The sequence below is a fragment of the Pseudopipra pipra genome, chromosome 9, assembly GCF_036250125.1.
Source record: "Pseudopipra pipra isolate bDixPip1 chromosome 9, bDixPip1.hap1, whole genome shotgun sequence".
In the NCBI taxonomy this organism is placed as follows: Eukaryota; Metazoa; Chordata; class Aves; order Passeriformes; family Pipridae; genus Pseudopipra; species Pseudopipra pipra.
In genome coordinates this window covers 20,727,941-20,750,994 of record NC_087557.1, presented here as the reverse complement: position 1 = coordinate 20,750,994, position 23,054 = coordinate 20,727,941, and the positions used below count along the sequence as shown (strand labels likewise).

General features: G+C 40.1%; 1 protein-coding gene across 9 annotated transcripts in view; it reads left to right on the top strand.

Annotated features, from left to right (window-relative positions):
- FGGY (FGGY carbohydrate kinase domain containing) overlaps positions 1-23,054 on the top strand; it is a 134,531-nt gene that overhangs the window by 18,591 nt on the left and 92,886 nt on the right. For all 9 annotated transcript variants that reach the window (XR_010432795.1, XM_064665081.1, XM_064665085.1 and 6 more), the window contains exon 5: positions 5,559-5,644. Coding sequence is in view for 8 of the 9 variants with exons in the window: in XM_064665081.1 (XP_064521151.1) it covers positions 5,559-5,644 (86 nt within the window). In the remaining variant the exon portion in view is untranslated. The remainder of the gene's footprint in view (positions 1-5,558; positions 5,645-23,054) is intronic.

The window sequence follows — 23,054 nt, the reverse complement described above, 5'->3', positions numbered from 1 at the left end:
GACCTAACTGTGCTTTTCCATTTCCATCATCCTATTCCTAGAACTGAAGTCAAGGATGGCCTCACTGACTGTAAGGAGTGAGCTGACACCGCTGTAAGAGAAGTAGATACTAGTCCTTATCTCTTTTGTTATGCTTTTTTGTTATGCTCAATTTGTTTTTATTTGAGGAAGGATTTACTGTCATCTGCTTCTTTTTTACTTTTTTTTTCCATATAATGCATTCTCTTTAACATTTCATCTCCTTACACATAATAGAGATTTAGGTAGAGAGAAGAGGCTTCAGGATGTTTTCTGTTCTTACAGCTCTTCATCTCTGTTCCATTTTGGCCTTGAATTAAGAAAATAAACTTTGAAGACCATAATAGGCTTTTTGAGATCTTTTGTTAGATTTGCAGTGCCTTTCATTCAGTTTAGTTTGATCAGTGCTGAATCATTTCACCCTCTAACACCTAGTAGTCAGTCTCCATGAAGTGTTTGTGATTGCAGATGGGTGTTCCTGTGGCAAAGCCACCCCTGAAGTGGAGTTTGTGTCAGGGACAGCTGCAGTCAATGATCAGCTGAGTGCAGCTCCTGTGTAGCCTATGGGCCAGTCTGGGTGAAGTGGGCACATCTGTGGCCCACTTAGGAGGAGCATTTTTCTGCTTCTGTGGACCATGTGTGGTGAGAGGGAGTCCAGTGTTAAATCTGTAATGTAAAATAAAAGAAATACATGATTTTTTTTTTCCCAAAAGCTAATTTGTGTGGATGCAGCCACATTTGACTTTTGAATGTGGTCAACCAAACCAAAAACATTAAGTGTAGATAAAGTTGAAGTAAAGAATCATTATCCTGTGACAAATATTTAGAAGCTAGCTGGAACATAATTCTGACAAGGTCTTGCTGAAGTCAGTAAGGTAAGTGAATGTCAGCTTCACTGAAAAGGAAAGGGGTCTTTCAAAATAGCTAGTTAAATTCACTCTTTTTGCTTTTATTTCCTTAGATTTCTTTGTGGTCTAGAATTATCTTGCACAGCACTATTGCAATAGTTCTGTAGTTTCAGGTGCATTTTTTTGCAGCAGTTCTGCTGTTTTGTAGACTTTGGCTAAAGAAATGGGATGTTCACACGCATTCAGGGTGTGTAGATAGTTCTGGGAGGTAGATGCCTGCATATGAGCTGAAAATACAGGTACAGGCTCCTTCCCTTGGGAATTATTTTGCTGCAGGTGTTTGTACATCACGACTGTAGAGATGTCTGTGCTGTGGCAAACCAGCATTAGAGCAGTGAGAGCACAGCTTGAACATGGCAGTGCAAAAACTGCAGGGCAGGGGTTTGCAGCTCCAGAATTAGCCTGTTAGTATTTTTTTCCCCCAGAGATAGTAGAAGAAAAAAAATCTTGTTTACTAACTTCTGGCTGGAAATTGTACTGTAGCTTGTGCCAAACTGAAAGGATGCATGTTATGTTTTCCTCATAGTAATGACATTACAAATCAGCTATTTCTAAAAAATACTAGTCCCATGAAATCAGAGATGCTGTAGTTTATTCTAAGTGGGTGGGGGATGCTGGACTGGGAGTAGATATTTGCTTAGTAACTGTCTCCAAATGAAATGCAATTTTCCTATGCTGTGCCTTCTCAGCTCTGTTCTTAATGTAGTGTTGAAGAACAAAGAAAAGCCTTCCTTTAGCAAAAAAAAAATTCACTTCACAGAATGACTATCTACATATTATTCCTCTGCAATTAATAACTAAAATCAATAGGCTGTATTTTTTTCCCTAGCACAGTGGTCAGTGATGGTTCTGTGTGTTACAGTTCACATCCTCAGTTAGAGCTGCTGTTTGATCCAGCATTCTTCTTCTCTCTGCCCCCTGGGACTTGCAGCTACCAATGGCATAACTTGCAGGAACAATTAAGGCATCTCTTTCCCTGTGGAGGGAAGGACAGTGGATGGACTGGCATCAGCTTGGCAGCAGCTCTTTTACTGCATTTCTTCTTCCTTGCTTGCTGCCCTTGCACTGGCTTTTTGTCTTGTTGAATGTGAGTGAATGTTTTTCCATTAAAATAAACAGTAAATTCCGTGTTAAGTGAGAATGAGTCCAGGCTGTTGAGTTTAGAGCTGAACTCTTGTTTAGAATTGTTTATAAATGTTTCAGCACTCTGTGTTATCAAACCCCATTCGCAGTGCAGACACATGTGCACAAGCCACACTCAGGATGCCTCTGGGATTTGAGGATACCAGCACGTGGCTCTGACACATCTTGCCCTGGTGGTCTTCCTCTAAGAGTTTACATTCCAAGGCCCTCCTCTCCCCCTGTCCCACTTCCTGAATCTGATCATTGGGTCAGTTAATCTTTTACCAATTAGAGGGCAAGTCATGGCTGCAAAATTGATCCATTTGTGGCCTTGGCTCTGGCAAGGACAGAATTTCTGCTCAGGGCCTCTCTTGGAATAGCTCTATCCCATGATTTGGCATCCCATGGTTATAAGAGACAGAGCAGGCTACAAGTCCTTGCTCTGTCTGAGTTGGAGCAGGGCATGGGACATCAGTTTCTTACATTCCTGGGAGTGTTTGCATTAAAGTATCGGGTTGTTCTCTCTCCTCCGTTCACACAATGTACATTTGTTTTCGGTAATTTAGAAAAAGCCACACCGATAGACTTCATAGCCCTCTGCTGCAGATTGCCTGGGAGATGGAGATTCAAATCTGGGGATGAACTGGGAAAAGCGGATGGTTCTTCAGGGATTTTCGGGTTTCTTTCTGGTTTTCAGATGACTTAGAGTTTTACCTGATGTGGAACTTTCATTTTTGCCCTAAATGGTGAAACATTTTTCTGCTTCCATCTGTCCCTTCTGATTTTAACCTGGATTTCTGATACACCACTCTCAGATGATTTTTGAATTTCTGGGTTTTGGCTGATAAGTAGCCACGAAATTTAGACTGATACACTGTGTTAAATCAGATGTTGCTTCTAGCCTAAATTTAGTTACTCTCATGGCCAACAGGGATCTATTGTGAAGGCTGTCTATAGTGTCATTTAAGATAATTTGATTAATATTTAATCTCTTAACAATAACAAAAGTTAGAATATCTTTAATGTTTGTATACACAGTTTACTTCTGGTGGAAAAAAGTGTGTTTTAACAAACATTAGATGACTGAAGATCACTCCATCTCACAAGATTACTATACCTTCAGTAAGAGCAGAAATCAAAGGTTTCCTGTACAGAAAGAGGCTACCTCAGCAAACCTGAGTAAAATCTGAATGTTAAAGCTCTTTCAGTTTTCCCAAGGAGAATGTCTCTAGATGTCTCCAAAAAATTTCATTGGATGCTGGAGCTCCTGTGAAATTCTGCCTTTGTGTGTATTTTCAGTCCAATTACAAAGTCCCTCATTATCCTGGACATTCCTTATCTAGGAATATTAAAAGGCATTGCACTGCATAATTCTTAAACTCTTTCTCCCCAGGCATTTGGGATTATCTATAACAACCTCAAAAAATTATTCTGTGGAGGTATAGTTGTTAAAACAACCCAAAACAATCAGAGAGCTGAAGGAAAGGGACTCTGGAAGTACCCCTGGGAAACAGCAGGACTGTGTGAGTTCCTCCAAGGGAGTTTGGAGGGTGAGTCGCAGGATGTGAACACAGCGTTGGGAACGTTCCCGGATCTTCTCCACAATCCTTTTAATGTGGTCACAGACTCCTGACTGTGGGTGAAAATAAATCTGAATTAACTTCAGTGAAACATGGAGACTTTAAATTTGTTGGGAAAAAGCACCATGATTCTTGTTGTCTGTACTAATTAGTGATGACACAGCATCGAGATGGCAAAAAATGAATCATTTGGATGTTCATGAAACAACATACTTTGAGTGTCACTAACATGTGGCTTTTGGGAATTCTTGAAGAAATAGAATCAGGATCCAAGGAGTATCTTTGGTGAAGCAGATTTGTTTGAAGAGGACAGTTATTCTTAATCCAGCTTCCTTTCTTATTACCAGTAATAGACAAACTACTGTTGTTCCTTGAAGGCCATCAGATGTGTTAACAGCACATAATGGCTTTTATTATCAAAATAATCGGGCTGAGTGACCTCTGGACTAAATTATGGAGCTCCTTTGCATTCACATATGAAGTTAAATTTGATGTGTGTAGCAGCCACATGAGCTAAACCTGAATGGTCAGGAACAAACATCCGAAGGTTGTGCATTTAATGTTAAAAAGTTGTAATTGGAGCATTTGTTTTTTGAACTTAGTAGAAATCTGGTAAGTTTCAAAAGCTTTTGAAGAACTAAACAGAAAGGTAAGACAGATTCTTTGCATGATCCAAAACTAAAGAAAATTTTTCTTTTTTTACACTTACCCCAATTGTACCTTAGTTTCTGGAATTCATTAATTCCTTTTCAACAATTTTCTGGACTTGTAAGATTTTAGTTTGATATCATGTAGTATTTGAATAAAGTTACAAAATCATGGAATCATAGCACGGACTTGGGAGGGATCTTGAAGTTCATCCAGTTCCAACCCCCTGCCATGGGCAGGGACACCTTCCACTCTCCCAGGTTGCTCCAAGCCCCATCCAACCTGAACACTTCCAGGGATGGGGCAGCCCCAGCTTCTCTGGGCAGCCTGTGCCAGGGCCTCACCACCCTCACAGAGAAGAATTTCTAGAGCCACATATTCTTTCTTAAAATGGAATTATGTTTTCTTTTAATTTAGCATGTACCTTCTTGATATTGCATGGAATTAAATCTGGCTCCAGAAAGAGCCCAGGTAGGACTCGTTTTTCTAGCACAGCAGCTGCTCTTAATAAGTGAGAAAACTTTGCACCTTTCCAATGATTTAAAAAGCTGGTGGAGGTTTTTAAAGCAATGTTATCTCCCTGTGGAAGTCTGATTGTGACCCTTTTGGTCAGCAGCACTGACTTCTGTTTGGTTTTGATGTTCTTTACTGGTTTTAGCAAGCATACCAAGGTCAGAAGTGGGCATTGAATTCTTGCTTTCTGGACCAGCATCTGTCTGCAGAGTAGAGCAGTGGAAACTGCTGTTTCCACTGTAAATGATCCCTGTAAATGATCTGTCTTGGTAGAAGAGTTTTTTAGGAGTTTGGAAATGTCAAGTGGCTTTTCCAAAAGCCGTGTGATCCGAAAGCTTTGTTCTTGTGCTCACAGAGCTGTTTGTTTCCTTCCTGTGCTTACAATTAACAAATAGGAAATTTAAAATGGTAAATTCTAGAAAGTAGAGTGTCCTTCAAGCAAATGGTTTTTGAGAAGATTGTGTGTTGACTTCGAGGCTGCTGTGACACGGAGCAGCTGATGGGGAACTGAGAGCTCATGTTATTGATCTGAAACTTGTGCCTCCATGAACTTTTCATGGGAAACTTTGCTTAAGATCAGCCTGTGGTGGGGCAAAGGCTCAGTTCTCTAGGCAGTAAATCAGAGAGCAGAGCAGACAGGATGATCAGAGTAGTTGGTTTGAAAAAATTGTCCTTTTTACCTAAATATCAGTTTTTTTAATTGCATTAAAATAAGAACGTGATTATGCCTGACCTCTAATATCTGCATTTCTAAACATATTTTTATTAGAACTTGCAGGAATCCTGGGAGAAGGCAGGCTACTTCTTTGATCTTCCGGATTTCTTGTCTTGGAAAGCCACAGGTGTCACTGCAAGGTATGTTAATTATAACAATATGATTTGGTCATCCTCATCTATTTTCTTCTGTATGTTCTGTTTTAATTCATTGTGACTGGACATGCTGTTATGTACATCTGTCTGTAATTGAGTCTGCCCCAAAACATCTTGAACCTATCTCCTGCTTCCATGTGCATTCCTGAGCACAGTTGTTCCTGGGAGCAGTGTAGTTCACAGATACAGTTTGTTGCTACAAATGTCAGTTAATTGGTCTTGTGATCCATTTTGGAACAGAAATGTGATTGCTCTAGTTCCTGTGAAATACACTTTTAATAATTCTCTGAAATCTGGGGGTTTTTACAAGTTTATTGACTTCAGGGAGAATTGGAAAGAAACACTTCTTTGCCATGTGGGAGGGATCTGTTAAAATCTTGTTTACAGTGGTCACTTCACTGTAAAACACAGCAGCTGTACTGCTCCTCAAAAGCATCCTGGAATACCTCCTGAGCAGTTTAACAAAATCCTCTGAGAGAACCCCTGAAAAATCTGCATTGAAGTCACCAGCACAAGTGAAGTGTATTTGCAGATAAACAACTCCTTGTGAAAAGTGAGGGATAGTATTATTTATGGACTTACATGACCAGCTGCAGTTCACAGTTATTTCCATTGCAGTTTGTGGAGCTGAATCTGCAAAATGTAGTCTCAGATGAAAACTGATCACAGGGTACTTTTGGTCTCTCTGGAAATGAAGATACCTTTGCATCAGACACAGTTTTTTGAGTTATTTGAGTGCTCTATTTCTCCCTAGTTAGTCTTCATGACTGACAGCTTTTGTTATAGTGTTATATATTATGTATTCCCTGCATTATAGAGGAGGGAAATGCTGTGTTTGACTTAAAAGAAAAACAGAGTTGCTAGATGGTAACTGATAGATAGTATCTCAGTCCTTCCTTTGCAGTATAACTATGAATTATGTAACAGAAGAACAACTCCCACCCCACAGATCTTGCAATCTAAGCAGTCCTGTCACCTGGACCAACTCTTCCTTCAACAGGATAAATCCCAGGTCCCAGATGATATTCCATGCAGGGTCTGCAACTCGTGAAAGTACTCAAGACTTGGATTTAGAATTAGAACCCTTTAGTCAGGGCATTAGATGGAGAACAGTCTGAAAAGGGAGGATACAGGGGTACTGATGGCTCCCTGGTCCTGCCTGGCTTTGGCTTTGTGCTCTTGGCTGCAGCTTCCTGGAGTTGAAGCAGAGAACCTCTTCTAAAAACAAAAACTGTTGGAGAAGATTATACTCAGAAGTAGAGATGCCTGAATTTAGGCTGGCAAATTCATTCCCTTAGCAATGACAATTTTATTTTTCAAAAACATTTTGACTCTATTGATGAATGTTGGGAAAAGACTTTCTGGACCGAGTCCTCCCCCACCTTTGGTTGAGAGTCTTCTATTTTGGATAAAATAGTTCTTTGTAGTGCCTCCTTTGCTAGCTTAATGTTAAGCCCATTAACATTAAAATTAAGCCCATTGTTTTGGCTCTAGTGGAATGTCTTATAGGGTAGCAAAGCGGGAAGAAAAAGATAGGAAAATAAGGACAAGAAATGTTTGGCTGGAATCAAACCTAATTTTTTCCCCCTTTCTCTCTTTCCCCCATGCACACCTGTTTTTTGGGAATTTCCTTGTGGTTTGGTGAAGTAAAGTAATTTGCCCTGCATATGCTCATAATACAAGGGAATTGTGAATTTGTCAAGTATAAGATTCTTCCCACCTTTTCTCCCTTTGAGCACAAAGGAGCCTATTCACAGGGCAAGACCCAGTGTTACTCACTCTGAATCATGCAGAACTTGGCCTTGATAAAAGACAGATTTATTTTTTTAAAAATTTGTTTTGGTGATGGGGTTTTTACCAAAATAAATGCAATTCCAAAGGCACTTTTATGGGAAAGACCTTGCTTCTTTAAAATTTTAAGGGGCTCTCTAGAACATTTTGTGTGTGTTTGACATTTAAAAACTGTGTATAGTCTTTTTGCTTCAGTGAGGTCGCTCAGAGCAGAATGTTGTGTGTGAGATGTGAATGGGATGTGTTTGAAAAGCAGTTCTTGATGTGTATTTCTGAGCATGAAATCCTTTCTCTTTCCCCTTTAATTTTGCTGGCTTGAACTGCCTTGTTGCCAAGGTTTTTTCCAGTAGAACTATAACAAAAACAGTAAAGACCTCTTACCTCCAAACTGAAGATTCAAATGTATTCTGAGATTTTTTTACCTACTGGCTTTGAAATTGCTCTGTGTCTCACTGAACAACACCCACCCATCACTTACAGAGAATAAGTTCCAAATTGTTGATTCCCATTGTTCTTGGAAGACTGTTGCCTGTAATATTTCATTTTTAAAATAGTTCTTTTTTATTGTTTCTCCTTGATGAAAGACCATTGAGTTTTTCTGAATGATCCTGACTATTATGCATTGAAAATGTTACTGACAGCTCTTTAGTTAACAAATTTAAAACTTTGGAACTTCCCAGCTTCTGCCCCCCAAGGTTGCAACAATGAAGTGTTGGTTTTGCCACTTGAACACTCAGTTGTGTTCTCTCAGAAATGCTGTGGTGGAGAGGAAGAGCTGTTCTGTCACAGGCACGTTAGAAGTGCTTTGCAGAGGCTCAGCACTTCGACTTGTGGTGAGTGTGACTCACTGCTCCCCCTCCCACCATCTACAACCTCTGATAACTTTTTCTTTATATGGTGTTTTGGGTACAGCTATCTTAATAAAATCTAAACACTTATCTAGTTACAGGCTACTGTGTTATGGATGGAGAATCCAGAGATGTACATCTGTAATTTCAGTGTGTTTCTGAGGTCTCGTGAGGGATTCCACTGCAGATAAGAATATGGCTGAGCTGTTCAACTGGGTGGAATTCACACACAGATTTCTCAAAGGTCATGTGTATAGACCCAGCATTCTGCTTCAGGGCCACTTCCAGTCATGAGCAACTCACAGGAAAATGAGCAGGTCTCTCCTGTGTTTAAGATGAACTGTAACTAATGAGAGATTAAACCTGTGAAGGAGGATTTGGAAGCATAGGGAAAAATGTCAGGCTGACATAGAGAGTGTCCAACATTGTGCTGCAAGCCACCTCCCAAAATTACCAAAAAAAGTTGGAATAAAATGAATATTTGTGCAGATTCTTTTTTCCATATTATTATCCCCTAGATATGTTAATATTTAGGGGAAAGTAATGTATTACCTAGGAGAGACTTCATCTCTTATAGGGATGTTGATGCAAATAATTTTCCTGTGGAAATAATTGTCCAGTCAGTCTTCAGCTGCTTGCCATCATGACAGGGAAAAGGGTGGAACAGATGTTTTGTATACTTTGGAGGAACTTTTCTAAATTATCTCCTTCCAACAGATCTCAGGATCATGAGTTTCTCCAGAGAAAATCAGTTTTATAGGAAAGAAATTCATGCTGTTACAGTAATTACAGACTGCAAAGTGAAGGAGAAATGGTTGTAGTTGATTAAAAGCGTTTCTGGGAACCACGTAACCAATATTAGTCTGTATCTCTGTGAGAGGGGGTGATATCTTTTTAATATGCAGTGCATTTTCAACAGGAAGATCCCTTGACTAATTGTTTTCTTTCATTTGTGAGTTCCTTGGCTTGAGCACATTTAAATAGCTGACTCTTTATGTTAAGCAGTGATTGAGTCCTTAGAGTTTATTTGTCACCCATTTCCAGTTGCTCATCATTAGGGCTTGAGATGGCTCCATTGCACTGATGGAAATCCAGAGGACTCCTTGGATATTTCTGGGGTTGATGCAGAGTCTGCTGGGATCAATAGCAGAGATTGGTCCCTTGCTGAATCGCAGTGATGGAAGTTTTTAGTGAACCATTAAGCTGGGAAGGTGCTCTTGAATCCAAGAATCTGGATTCAGGTCTCTGCTCTGTTATATCCCCTGTGTGATTGTAGAAGTGAATTAAATCTGCATCTTCAGAGGTGTTTGGGCAGCTGAACGCATTTGGGGATTTCATTCTTGTTCATCCCTGTATTTGCTCTTCAGCTGTTAAATTGATATATCCACACACTCTTAGGAGGTTTCTTGCTTTTACCGCTGTGAGGTGAAATCGCTGTGTCAGTGGAGTCCTCACCAAATGTTTTATCCAGATAGGCTGGAAACTCTGAAAAGGGAGAGAGTTTGGAAGAGGAGCTTATGTTCAGAGGTGCAGTTGAAAAAACAAACTGGTGTGAGTTAAATGATTATCTGAAGGATGTCTGTGTCTTTTTAAAGGATTGGGCAATCCCTGCAGTGAGACGTGGTAACTGGACCAGTGGAGACACCCATTTTGGGGCCAGCTGCCCTTCCCTTCCTTCCCAGCCTTGCCATGACTAATGTATACCCTTTGGCTGGGCCCTGGAGTTTGGCTTCTTGTTTATATTTTATGCCTACTTCGAAAGATGGCTGGTTTAAAAATCAGGCCTCTCAGTGGAAAGAAAGGGCCAAGGGAATATTTCAGAAGGCTGTTGTGATTAGTGCTGAGCCCATGTGGCAGTGACAGTATCCTGAGCTGCACTCGGGGGTTGTGTCCTGTTTATGAAATGAAACCCAAAACTTCAGACTTGCAGACTTGTTTGGAAAAGTCTCTGGAGAAGGGAGAACTATCTTGAAGGGCTGGTTGGGAGGGGAGGAATGGTGTTTTTGTGGATTGGACAAACAAAGTACCATGGATTTCTTGTCATGGAGCCAAGAGCAAGTGTCCCTGTGATGGTATCTTTGCCAAATGAGAGAATTCTTCTGCTGTTGGGCTTTTAATAAATTCAAAACATGTTCTTTAGAGACTGGTGACACATAGGCTGATCCAGAAAATAGGAAATGTGTAGCTGGAAAAGTTATCAGGATTGTGAAGGGCAGGTGCAATGTGGGCCATTACTGTTAGATTTTTTTTTTTAATTTAAAAATGATATGTCCTTGAGTATACAGAGTAACCTGAAAAAGTTCTGTGTGCTAAAGAAGAAAACTGTTAGCAGGTCTCGTTAACCTTAGCCAGGAAGCACACAGGCAAACAGGAAGCTTTAGCTATTGTTATTGTACAAGTGCCCTTTACAAAATATTAGCAAAAGGAGCTTAATGTGTTTTCCACAAGAACAGGAGCCCTTCATAGTATCTCACTGTGCAGAAAAACTGCATTGTCCCTTTCCAGCAGCTTTGGACATACATTGAGACCTTGCATTGCAGAGGCTTGCATTGAGATCTTCAAATATTTACTACTTTGATTATTTTTTTAAGATGTTAGGATTGTTAATTAGCTGTGGCAGTATCTAGCCCTTTGTTTTCTATTGTGTTCATTTGCTGCTGAAAAGAAAAAAAAGCCAGCTAGGTCAGTATAGAAAGGATTGGGGCAGGCAGTGGATGTATTCCTGGCAGCGTTCCACAGAGACAGTGAACTCTGAGCCAACCATGAAGTCATCGTGAACTCAGGGAGTCTCACTAATCCAAGGCAATGTGTCTTAATTTGACAAAGCAAAGGCTGCTTGATAAGCCAGCCCAGCTAGAAATACTGTCACAGGGGGTGTTTGTTAAACTGAGATTGTGGACGAGAAACGTGCTGATATGAAAGGAATCATCCTGTTTTCAGGTCCTTACTCCCCCAAGCCCAAAGGCAGCTTGGCTCCCTTCTCCCCTGTGGTTCGGGCTGTGCAGTGGCTTGATGTGAAATTTGAGAAACATATGTAGTTTTCTATTTCAGGAAAATGATCTCAGGGATTGAATGTGTGTTTTGTTGGCTGTTAAGCTCTGATCTTGCCTAGTGTGGTAGTTTGAGAGTGTGTGTGTATGTGAGTGTGTGTATGTGTCTCTGTGAGGGTTAAAATGTTCTCCATCACTTCAAAAAATAATAATTAAAAAAAAATAAATCAGAGTTCATATATTCATTGTTAAGGGTCTTATTTCTTCAGTCTCAAAAGGCAACATCCTACATCGTAAGAAGCCTCTTAAATAAATCTACGATGTGCATCAGAAAATATGTTTTATTTTTGCATGGTGATAATTAACATTTACTTGAGCTGATGAGTGGTGCACAGTTTTCCATTGAAGCAAAAAAGCTGTGTTTAAACATCCCTTTCATTGTTGATCCTGTGCAGAAGCAGTATAGATACGTATGATCACTGTAATTATTAACTTCCCTGAGGTTCAGATGATTATCTTCACTTAATAAAGTTTGTGAAGAGATGGCTGGGAATCTCTGAGATCCGTCTTTCTGGGATCCTGACTAATGGTGCCACTGGGTAACTGTGCTTCACTGGGGCTGGGGGAGAGTATTGAAGGAGGTTGTGGTGTTATGGCCTTAAATTCTGAGGAAAGACAAGACAGGAACCGCAGAGGAGTTTGTTGTCTTTTGGTTCTCTTCATCTCATTTTTTATAATCATCTTCAGATACAGGCTGAATGTTCAGGGTGTTTCTTTTGCATCAGCTCCTGTGAACACTGTCAGGGATGAGACCCTCATGGTATAGGGGGTGTAATGAACGATCTGTCATCTCCTTTGAACTCTTCTGATGTGAAACCCCATGGAAAGCCCCACGCAAAGCCCCTGCCCCTTGTGGGATCGGGTCTCTGTTCAGCCAGAGCTGGGTAACAATTGCTTCCTTGCATAAATTTGAACCAGATAAGAAAATAGCCATGTTTATGAACTCCTGGGTCATTTGCAGCCCTGGCAGTGTTTCAGTGTGCACATATATAATGCATGTATTCACAGTAAATTCTTAAAAACCACCCCCCTGAAAACAATAACATTCCAGGAGTGTTCTCATCCAGGGAAGGAAAAGAAAGCTATGTAGCATGAAGTCTGTGCATTGCATGTGTACATACAGTACTTAGAAGTATTTAAACTCACAGAAATTTATTATTCCATAAGGAGCTCTTTAATCTTGTCTTTAAAAAAAAAAAAATCCAAACCTTTACTCTTCTGGAATATCTTGCATATGAAAGTGTTAACAAATTCAGGCTTTAAATACTGCTCTCTAGTAAGAAAGTAGCATTATTATTTTATAGCTGGGAAAAGAGCCGTATAATTTGAAGGGTAACATTCTTCTAAGTGTTTAGCTGGGCATCCAGCTTTCTGTCTGCCTTGCAGTGAGAATTAGGTGTCGTATTCCATGGACATTTTCACAGATCACACTATAAATTATTTATTCAGGACCAATTCTTCCTGCAGACTTCCCAAACAAATGCTTTTCACCACTGGAGTGTTCCTCCTCTCCCTTTCACTGTAATACATGGCTGTAGCAACAGTCTTGGCCTGGAAGGCAGTTTACCTACAGATTTGCTTTATTTTTGTTGGCTGACTCTCTCAATCTGCTTAATGTGAGTAACTTTCCCTGGAAATTCTCAGCATGCTTTAGGATGACACTGATGGTGTCACGGTTGATTTACATTATCTCTTTAAAGAGCATTAGCTTGCCTAGGACTTTTTCTTTTATTTGTTTTAGCATTCATGTTCTCCAGAGAGGAGCCTTTTAACTGTGAAATGTAAATAACCTGACAAGGAAGACTTCAAAAGCAAATGATTCTTTGTCCGTGGCAGTGATACCAAGCTTGCCAACTCTGTAACCTTTAAAACAGAGCACTTTTATGCTTGACCTGTCATCTGCCTATAAAAATAATCTTAGATCAATGATACAGTGCTTTCAAGAATGTGTCTGAAGAAAGCAGACACTTCTATGTATGTGTTCTGTCATTTCTCCATTGTGATGGACCATCTGCTGCTTCAGCTCTCGGGGAGATCTGGGTATTGATTTGGTGTCAGTGTCTGGCGTGCTCTGAGGTGGGGAACACTTTCACTGCAGTTTGCAAATTGGTGTTGCCAGATAGCAAGCCTGATATTATATAAATATATGTGTTTTGTGAAATCACCAAGGGTTTGTTTTTACCTTCCCCGTTCTTTATTCCAGTGCCATTCCATTAAGCTGTTCATTAGATGAAAGGTTGTAATTCAGTCTTCAGTGGATGAAACGTGTATGTACTTATGGAATCAAAGACATTCCAAGAAAGGTTGTTTATTTTCTTACTACCTTCTTTAATTAGATGTCGATGGTAGGATTCTGACTGTCTGCCTTCAGAGAAGCAGATGAAGCAGCAATGATTGCAGTGGGATCCAGCAGAGATGACTGAAGTTATGCTTCTTGGTTGTCAGACCCTGCATGCGCAGGAAACTTAATTCTCCTGTGGACAGGAGAGTTGGAATTTCAGATTCCACCATGGCCAGTAGTTTAATTTTAAAGCAAAGGGGAAGTTCTGTATTTTATATTTTACTCTTACATAACTTCAGATAATATTTTTTCAGTTATATTTCTTTTTGGTTCAAATTGCTCACACTCAGCTTTAAACTGCTTGGAGCTGCTAACCTAAGTTAAAGCCTGTGTTTGTCCACTTTATTTTAGTTCAGTTTCTCTATCTCAAACTTGCCAGCCTGAGCTGTGAGCCTGCTGGTGTTCTGCAGAATGGATGTACCCTTGGACTTCCCTGAGTGGAGATTGGAAACCACAAGCATTCCTGTGAGAGCCTGTCCCAGTGTTCCCAGCAGGCTGCAAGCTCAGAGCCCCTGAGCTGGGGCTCTCCTGAAGTCACTCCCAGGATCCATGTGCTAGTGGCAGAGTAGAAGAGAATTCGTGGAGGGTGACAAAGCAATTGTACCCATGCACAAGGAATTTCTGTCAAAGTGGGAAAGAAAGTGGGAAAGCCCTTCATGCTGCAGAAGGTGATTGGGAAAAATTTGAGGATGTGCAAATATATGCTTGTTATATCCAAAACCCTCCCCACCCCCAAATCCCAGTTGCATTTATCCATATGGAGTACCCATATGGATGAGGGAAGTAACTTCAGCTTTCACTCACTGTAGCTTGAAACTTACAGCTCTGAAACTACTTAGATCCTCTCCTTCCAACCTCATTTTCTGAGGTGAGCTCTTCCTTCTGAGGGCTGAGACTGGATCTGCACACTGAAGTGTTTACATCTGTTATTAAAAGTGATGAGAGGGGGTGAACATGCCACAAAATACACAGAAAACTACTTTCCTGTGGTTTCCATCTTCTGAGATTCCCTCTGAGAAACTGTACTTGGGGGTTTTGTCATTGTATATAAAATACCTAATACAGACTCTTTTGAGAAAAAGAAATGTCATGATATAAGTTTACTTTCAGGAAAGAAGTTGAGTGTACTTCCCGTCTTAGTGGAAAAAGTAGATGTGGTGGTGTCCTTAGTTCCTTGTACATGGCATCTGTATGTGAGGGTAATAATCACAGAGCTTTCGTCTCCCTATAAAGAAGGGAAAATGGTGGATGATACACTGTTGACATTTGTTCTTCATATTCATCCCATCCTGTGCTGTTCTCGCCCTCACCTTTCACCCCCAAGCTCTGTGGGCACATGTGCAGTCTGGGTCGAGTCTCCTTCCCAAGTGGTGTTTTTCATGTATCCTGTTGGGCAGTGCTGCCCATGATATGTATCTATACACATATATATAATTTGTGCATCACAAAGACAAATTAAAGTTCTTTAGTGTTCTCCATTCCTCAGTAGCACCAGGTATGGATATACCAGGGGACTTCTCTGCAGGGCTCCCAGTTTGTTTAAGACTTTCTGGGTTTGTATATTTTGTCCTGTAGCAGCTCTTCATTTTGTGTATAAGGACAGTTCATAAACAGATGTTGAATCTCAGCATGGTGCCTGCTATTTCCTGCTATTTCTGACCTGCCTGTAACAACACAGACAATCCTTATTTACACCAGTTAGCTCCACTGGTAAGTTATTCAAGGAAATTTCCTGTTAACTCTTTCAGCTGTCTTTTTAAATGTGGAACAAGGGAAACAGGCCTACTAAAATGTTAAGAGATTTCTGATTGCCTAGCCTATCAAGAGACATATTAATTAATTAATTAAAGTAGGTGCTCATTTGCTTTGGCACAAACAGAGAAAGGAGATAAAGTATGAAAAATGATGTCCAAAATGACACAGCACAAATTAACTTTGTGACTATGATACTGTGCTGATGGAAATCACTTCAGGCTGATTAAGGCTTCAGCCACTATCTCATTTGCATATTGGTTTATCTGTAAGGGCCTCTATTTGTATTTGTGCATAAAATAGGGAATACAGTTTGGCCTCATTAAGTTTGAGACTCTGCTTGGAGGAATATTGCTCAAGAAAACCACATCAGGACAAGCTTTTGAGAATGCAGACTGGTTTAGAGAAAGCGTTTTAATATATTGAAGCCTCAAGCCATCTACCTCTGCTCCTGAGAGCTCTACCTGAAAACTTCCAGGACTGAATAATTTAAGGTTTGGGGTTTTTTTTTATTCTTTCTGCAAGAAATACTAGTCTGATGTTTTATTTTCTTAAAGTCTGAACTCCACATAACTTTTTTTCAGAACTGTTTATCCTCACTCCAGACATGAACCTTGGAAAGGTGGCAGAAAAAACAAACAGCTGCTGTGTTTTTGGGCAGTCTGCATTCCTTTAAACTCCCTGAGATCAGACTTGTGCTGAGATTTTCAAATTATTTGTCCTAGGGCTTAAACACTTTCACTCCTGCTTAAAAGTCAGTGGGTTTGCCATACTGGTGCTTGTGAGAGCTGTCATGCAGAGCCTTAATGATTCAAGAACTATGAATATATGATGTGTAGTTAGGACTTTTTATTATTGTTTCATTCAAACTTCACCTGCCTCCCTAATCATCTTTCCATTTTTGGACTGCAGTCCTTTTTTTAAATTAAGTGCATTGCCTAAGATATTCTAGGAAACTTTGTTTTCATTTTGGTTTGGGAGTAAATTTGATACATATAAAAATGTTATTAATGGACCAAGGTGGAGGTAATATAAAAGACTGTCACATTCCCAAGGCCCAGAGTCAGAAATTATCTTCTTAAGCTTGGGTTTCCTTCACAAGTGGGAGATGCCAGAAGAATCATCAGTCCTATGGCAGCATTTTGTGCTCTCTTCATGAGGTCTCCAAAAAATGTTCTGTGGAGCTGGATGTAAGAGGAGGAAGACTCAGGACAATGCAGGCTTGTGTGGGGAGCTACTGAAAGAGTAATTAGTGGTTGGGGTCTTCCTGTGAGTTTTCCTGCAGGACAGATGTGAAGATGCTGCTATTACTTGTTCCTTATGAGTAGCTGAAATCCCAAACATGTCTTGCAGTTCCTTCCCAATTTGTGGAACTTTGCTGGGTAAAGAGATTGGCTGTACCAGATCACTGTGTTTGTGATATGGGTTAAATGCATTGGGCAGGATGTTGAGCCCAAAAGTGTGTTGACTAGCAACTGGAATGGAAAACAAAGCAGTCACTGCAGTTCTGAAGGGCTTTTCAGTTACCCAGGCTCATTCTTTTCTTTGGGCCCTTTTCCAGCAAAGCACTTAAGGCACGTGCTCAAAGTTAAAACCTGTGCTTAAGTGCTTTGCTGGTCTGGGTCCTTTATTTGCTGTCCAGGCATGTTGGTATGAACAGGCTGTTGGTTGTAGGAGTGTTTGGGGAACTGTCCTTCTTACACTGCTCATTTTCCTTTTCTGAACTTCTTGGCTACTTATGGCCTCGAAAAGATAGTGTGTCATTTCAGTGTGACACTGATATCAATTTGCAAACCGTCTGTAGGTTATTGGTTGAAATTAATTTGCACTGATTAGGAAGAAACTGTGTATTTGGAAAAATCAAGGTCAGTCCACCCAGAGAAGTTTTCATGTGATATCTTTCTCCAGCTGAGTAACATGACTGGCAGCACTTGTCATATAATAAAAGCATCTTCAAACAGTTCGGGTACTGTGAATTTAGCCCATGGTGTGACACGTTATTCCTTCTTCCAGAAAATTCTCTTTGAAGTAACTGCTGCCTTTTAGATGACACTTTTTATTTTTTGATCTGGATGTAGATTGATTTATTTATGGTTTTAATTTCTGCACTGCAGAGTTGCATATCTCTGATTCCTGCAGGACTGCAGGTATTGTGCTGTCCCTCCTCATCATTCCCCTAACATCCATGGCAAGTCAGGACAGGAGAACTTGTTTAAATTTAGTCCCTGGGAATTCTCTTTTTGTCTTGAAGCAGTGAAAATTGGCCTTTCACCTCTTAGAACACCAGGGAGTTAATTTCTTCATGCTTTTCTTTGTCAAGGTGCAAACCACTTTACAGCAGTGAAAATGGCAGAATGTACAGCCTGGTATTGCTGACCTGACTGTGGAGGGAGCAAGGACCATCTGTATGGAATAAGTCAAACACAATCCTGCAGTTGCTTATCCAAACAAGGGACTTCCATAAATGCTCCCACTGACGTCAGAGACACTGTTGGTTTAGGTCAAGTTACTCACACCTAAGTCTTTGTAGGACCAAGCTCATAGATAAATAGCAGTTTGCAAAATTGTATTTATATATTTGGTTCTTAATTTCTCTTATATAAAAATGTACAGCGTCTCTATGAGCAGTGATCTTTTTAATTCCCTCATTTAGTTTGGTAAAGCACACAAATATGGAAATTCTTGTGCTTTTTTTCCTCATTAAAAAGCTATAAACCATAAAAGAGGGAATAAAGCATTCTCTTTTTTTCAGGCCTCTAACACAGGGATTTTGAATTGACTTTTATTCCATTCTCCTCTGTGCTTGCAGCATTTGTGAGTGTATTTTCTGCAAGTATTACAGTATAATTGAAGTCCCAAGAAAGGGAAAGACAAATATTTTAGTGTTGTTAGAGCTGCATGAAAGGGTTCATTAGAGTTTAGAGCAGTGGTGAACTCCACCCTGGTGGTTCAACCGTCACCCTTCTCGGTGCTGGGGTAAGGCAAGCTCGGGCAGTGCCTGGGAGGGTGAGCTCTGGCTCTGAGAGAGCTGTGGATGTGCATTCCCAGGTGAAGTTGTTAACATTTAAATGAATGTAAAACCCACTGTTGTCCACCTTCCTTGTGTAACAGGCTAAAGCATCTGAAACGAGAAAAGCAACATCCTTCTTTCACTCTTCCAAGAACCCGTGGGTTGATTTGTTTGGTTGTTAGAACAAGTCAAAGTGAAGTTTATTTTGTCCAGTCCCTCCTGTTTTACAGTGGCAGCAGTAATGGTTTCAGAGGAAATAAAAGGAGAGAGGAATCCTAGAATTGAGAACATGTGAGCATCCTTCTGGGGACGCCGCTTTCAAATCATGCTCAGTTAATGAGCATTTATGTTCCTGTGTATTATTTCTCTCTATTATTGACTGAAAGCAGTCTAGATATCCATGTAATGTAGCCTCCTTTTTGTTTTTCTTTTCTTTTGTCCCAGAAATACCCTTTTTCAATTGCAGAATGATTGCTTGTTTTGTTTGAATGCCTTTATTGCTGTATTCTGAGGAATAATGACAGCTGATTTATCTACTCTATAGCCTCCCTTATTTTCTGTATTGCTCTACTGATGTAAATAAGCTGAAATGTTTTTTCATTCTTACTTTATGGAAATTTATGTATGCTTTTACTCACTTGTTACCATTTTCAGAACTCTTTGTGGTTCTACTTTGTGGGGGTTTTCTTTGTTTGGTTTGTGAAATCCCACAGCTATCCAAATAATACTGTTGATGTCTTTGCTTTTTGAGATTTGCTCAAAAATTTACCCTCTTTTTTTGCATGAATACAATTACAAAGGGCAATGCAAAGCATTATTATTATAATTAATTAAAGATACTCCAGAAATAGATACACTGCTACTGTAATTTAAAGTATTAAATTACAGGCATGCAGTACATGTATGATCTATCTTGCTTTTGCTGTGATTTAAATGACTTACCTTAAAATCTAACAAAACATATTTTCAGAAATAAATACTAATGACTGTAAATTTTGACTGAATAGATCTAGTATTTAGGAATGAGTTATGATTTTAAGAGTTGTCATTGACTGAACTGATTTTGTGACAGGAGGTAGCAACACACCTTGTTTAGGAGTCTCTGACGTGCATCTCGACTCAGGTGCACATGGCAGCTGTATCCTGTCATCCAGACTGGAGTAAGACTTGAAGGTGGCTTCCCTGAGTAAAGAAAAGGGGCTCAGCACTGGAGTTCAGCATGTGAAATGGGATCAGCCTCCATCAAAATGTAGTTATTAAAACTTTCTTTTATTGCAGTACTCTTGGCAATTTCCCTGCTTCTGTTCTGGTTTCACTTAGGCTTTGTCTGGCCACAAGTGCACGACAGCCGAGGTTCCAGTTCAGCACAGCCTGACTAAGCTGGTAACAACTCCCATTAACCCACTGACTGTTCTTCAGAACTTCTTACTCACACATGTGTTCACGTACTGTGCTAAACTAGACTATCAGCAGTGTTGATGTTGGGAATACGTACGTTATTTACTCATGAATTAGTGAAATGTGCCTTTATAGTGAACTTGTGAAGAGATGTCTGGACTAACAGTTCTCTCTCTCAGAATATCACTGTGAGAGTTGTAAGGGTGTGGTTTTTCACACCCCTCTAATTCCGCTCAGTGACATGAAGACAGCAGAAACCACATCATGAAGTGTAGCACTGATCATGTGGAGATTTGCTTCATTGCTCTGTGTCTGGAGTGTCACTGTGCACGTGGCGCTGGCCAGGCATCGCCCTCAGCATCTGCCACACTTCCTAAACCACTGCAAGAGTCCACAGAACTTCCTAAGTCTTTGTGCTCGCTGAACAGGGATGTTGGTTGTGCATGTCCCATGTTTAGTGCTCACCCACTGGAACGATACACGGTCATGGAGCCAATAACTGCCATCTTCCCTCAGCCTGCCCATGGAATAACCATGTCTGTATGTAACATATATCTCGGTATAACACAAATGGGAGGGTACATGTGGCTGAGGCACCCACTGGTGCTGACAGACATGTTGGGTGATGCACATCTGGGTGTGCTGGGAGACACTGATGCTGCTGAAGGGAATAATCTCACGCTATCAAAAGCCACACCACGGTGAGGAAACCATGACCCAACTTCCTTTTGCTTAAGCCTTTGCTTAATCTCTTCACTAACTTCATTGAGTGTTTGGTGAAGCCTTGACTGTGGTGAATTTGCTCAAGCTTTTCCTTCCAGAGGAAGCTGTACACTGGCTCTGTGTGCTGATATTTTCAGTTTTAATCGTGTCATATTTTTAACTGCCTGAAGAAGGTAACAGGAGAAAATATGCTTTTTAAATACAGGCTCTTAATTGAAATAAATATTTGACTTCCTATTGCAAAGTGGTTTGCTTGAAATACTGAGCTTGAAAGAGATATATTTTTGTGCTGAAATGGAGCTGAAAGGTTGCTGATGTTGCAGAGTGGCAGGAGGTGGGGTCCCGAGGCTGCAGGACTGTGGTGATGTCATACATGGGCTCTACTTCTAGTTTTACTTTTCATATCCCTTGCCAGTTTTGGATGATTATTTTTTGTAACCTCTCCTCTACTTATTTATGCTTTTAAAACTTAATGCAGTGATTGCTTAAAACTGTGATTCAGTTTTACATATGTGCACACTTCTTGTTCCTCTCCTATTTAAAAATTTAGACTGAAGTTGTCCATAGAAAGATTTTTAACCTGTTTGGCATCACATTTTCTGAATGGTGTCTTCGTGCCTGGGTCTGTCTCTAGTGTGGGTCTCTGCAGTTCAAGATTCAGTTCAGGGGTCTGAATGATGTTTACTCTTTGACCCTTGGCCAAATCCCTCAATTTTTTTTGCCTCTGTTTGCCATCTTTTAAGGAAATGGATTAATATTTCCAATCCCACATGCTATGTCTGATTTGTCTAGACAATACATTTTTTTGTCTAGGACTGTGTCTCATTATGACTTTTTCAACAATGCCGAAGACAATGGACTTGAATCTTGGTTGGGTGTCTGTAATATAACACAGAATGAAATTAATAAAAAAACTAAGCAGTCTGCTGACTGTTTGCTTCCCTTTGCCTCATGACATGGTGAGGCATATGTGGGTGGATAAAATACTCTTATTTTGTACTTTCTGGTCCAACTCAACATGTTTAACTAAGAGCATCCCTGGTATGAATCCACTGAAATTATTAGATGCACACAAGGGATTAATCTGACTGGATATGTTGCACTTGAGATGGGTGGTTCCCTTCAGGTTTGGTTACATAACTTCTAGGAAAACTTAATTCAAGGGTCCAAGTATTTCAATCTTTTGATAGCGTGTTCCTAAAGAGAAACACACTTTTAAAAAGAATTGAACTGTCATACAAATAGAAGAAACATAATCTCATTGTAGTTAGTGTGATTCACCTTCTGTGTATGACTTTTTTGATATTTGCAGTGCTTGATGCATTTATTTGTGGTTTTTAAAGGGCAGGTTTAAATAGATTACAGCAAACACAGACAGGCACATTCTCCCAATCCAAAGTAAACCTCTGTATGGGTATAAATACATGTGTATGTGTATTTATGAAAAACTAAAACATTCCAGTTTTCTTACAATACTTAATATATCAAATGAACACTTTCACATCTCTGGCAAGATGTACGAAAGTTACACTTTTAAGGTACCTCATTCAAGACAGCATTTGGATCAAGGGTTGGACTTGGTGGTCTCAGAGGTCTTTTCCAACCCGGTTGTTTCAATGATTCTATAATTTTCTTTCTATTGTTCCTTAGAGTCTGAGTGTCCCAACAGTCTCTCATTAGGTTTGAGGTTTATCTAATAAAACTTCAGTCTCCTACCTCTCCTGGAATATAAGAAAAATCTACACTCTGTATTTCTCAAAAGACTTCTGTGCCTGTTGTGATGGTAATTGGAGGTCACTCCTCACTCTGGTTGGGGTGGTGAGAAGGTTGATGCCAGAGTTTAAAGCACTTTGCTCTTTGAAACCTTGTGCTGCTATGTAGGCTTTGAAAATGATCCTATTGTTCTTCTTTTTTTTCCTTCAAAGTGGCATCCAGAGTTTAAATATAACATGGAATCTTGTCAGGGAGTGGCTGTATTCAGAGGAGATTAATTATAGATGTGGGTGTAGAAAATTGCAAATGTGAATTGTATTTTTCATACAATAAAATCTATCCCTTCAAGTAGGCAACAGACTTGCTTAGAAAATGCTGTGATTTAAAGAGCCGGCCACAAACCTCCAAACCTCCATGTTATAGCATGAACACCAAATACTAGAGTATTTAGAAAAAAGTGATTAATACTTTTTCCCCTTTACAAAAATAATCTTTACTTTTCGATTTGCTAATTGAAAGACTTTCTTTCCTGCTCGCTGGTTGTTGCCGAGGGCTGGGAGTGGGACTTCCGCTGTCACACATGGAGGGATGTGCTCGGGAGAGCCCAGAGTCCTGCTTCTACACCCTACAAAAGACCTAAAAACCTTGTCTGATAAATAAGTTTGGAAGTCCTGGTATAATGCCCAGGTCTGTTGGTCAGAGATTTGATGGATCCCAGTCCCTCAAGGGCTCTGATATAGCTGCTGTTCCCCCAGGACCTCTCTCTTAC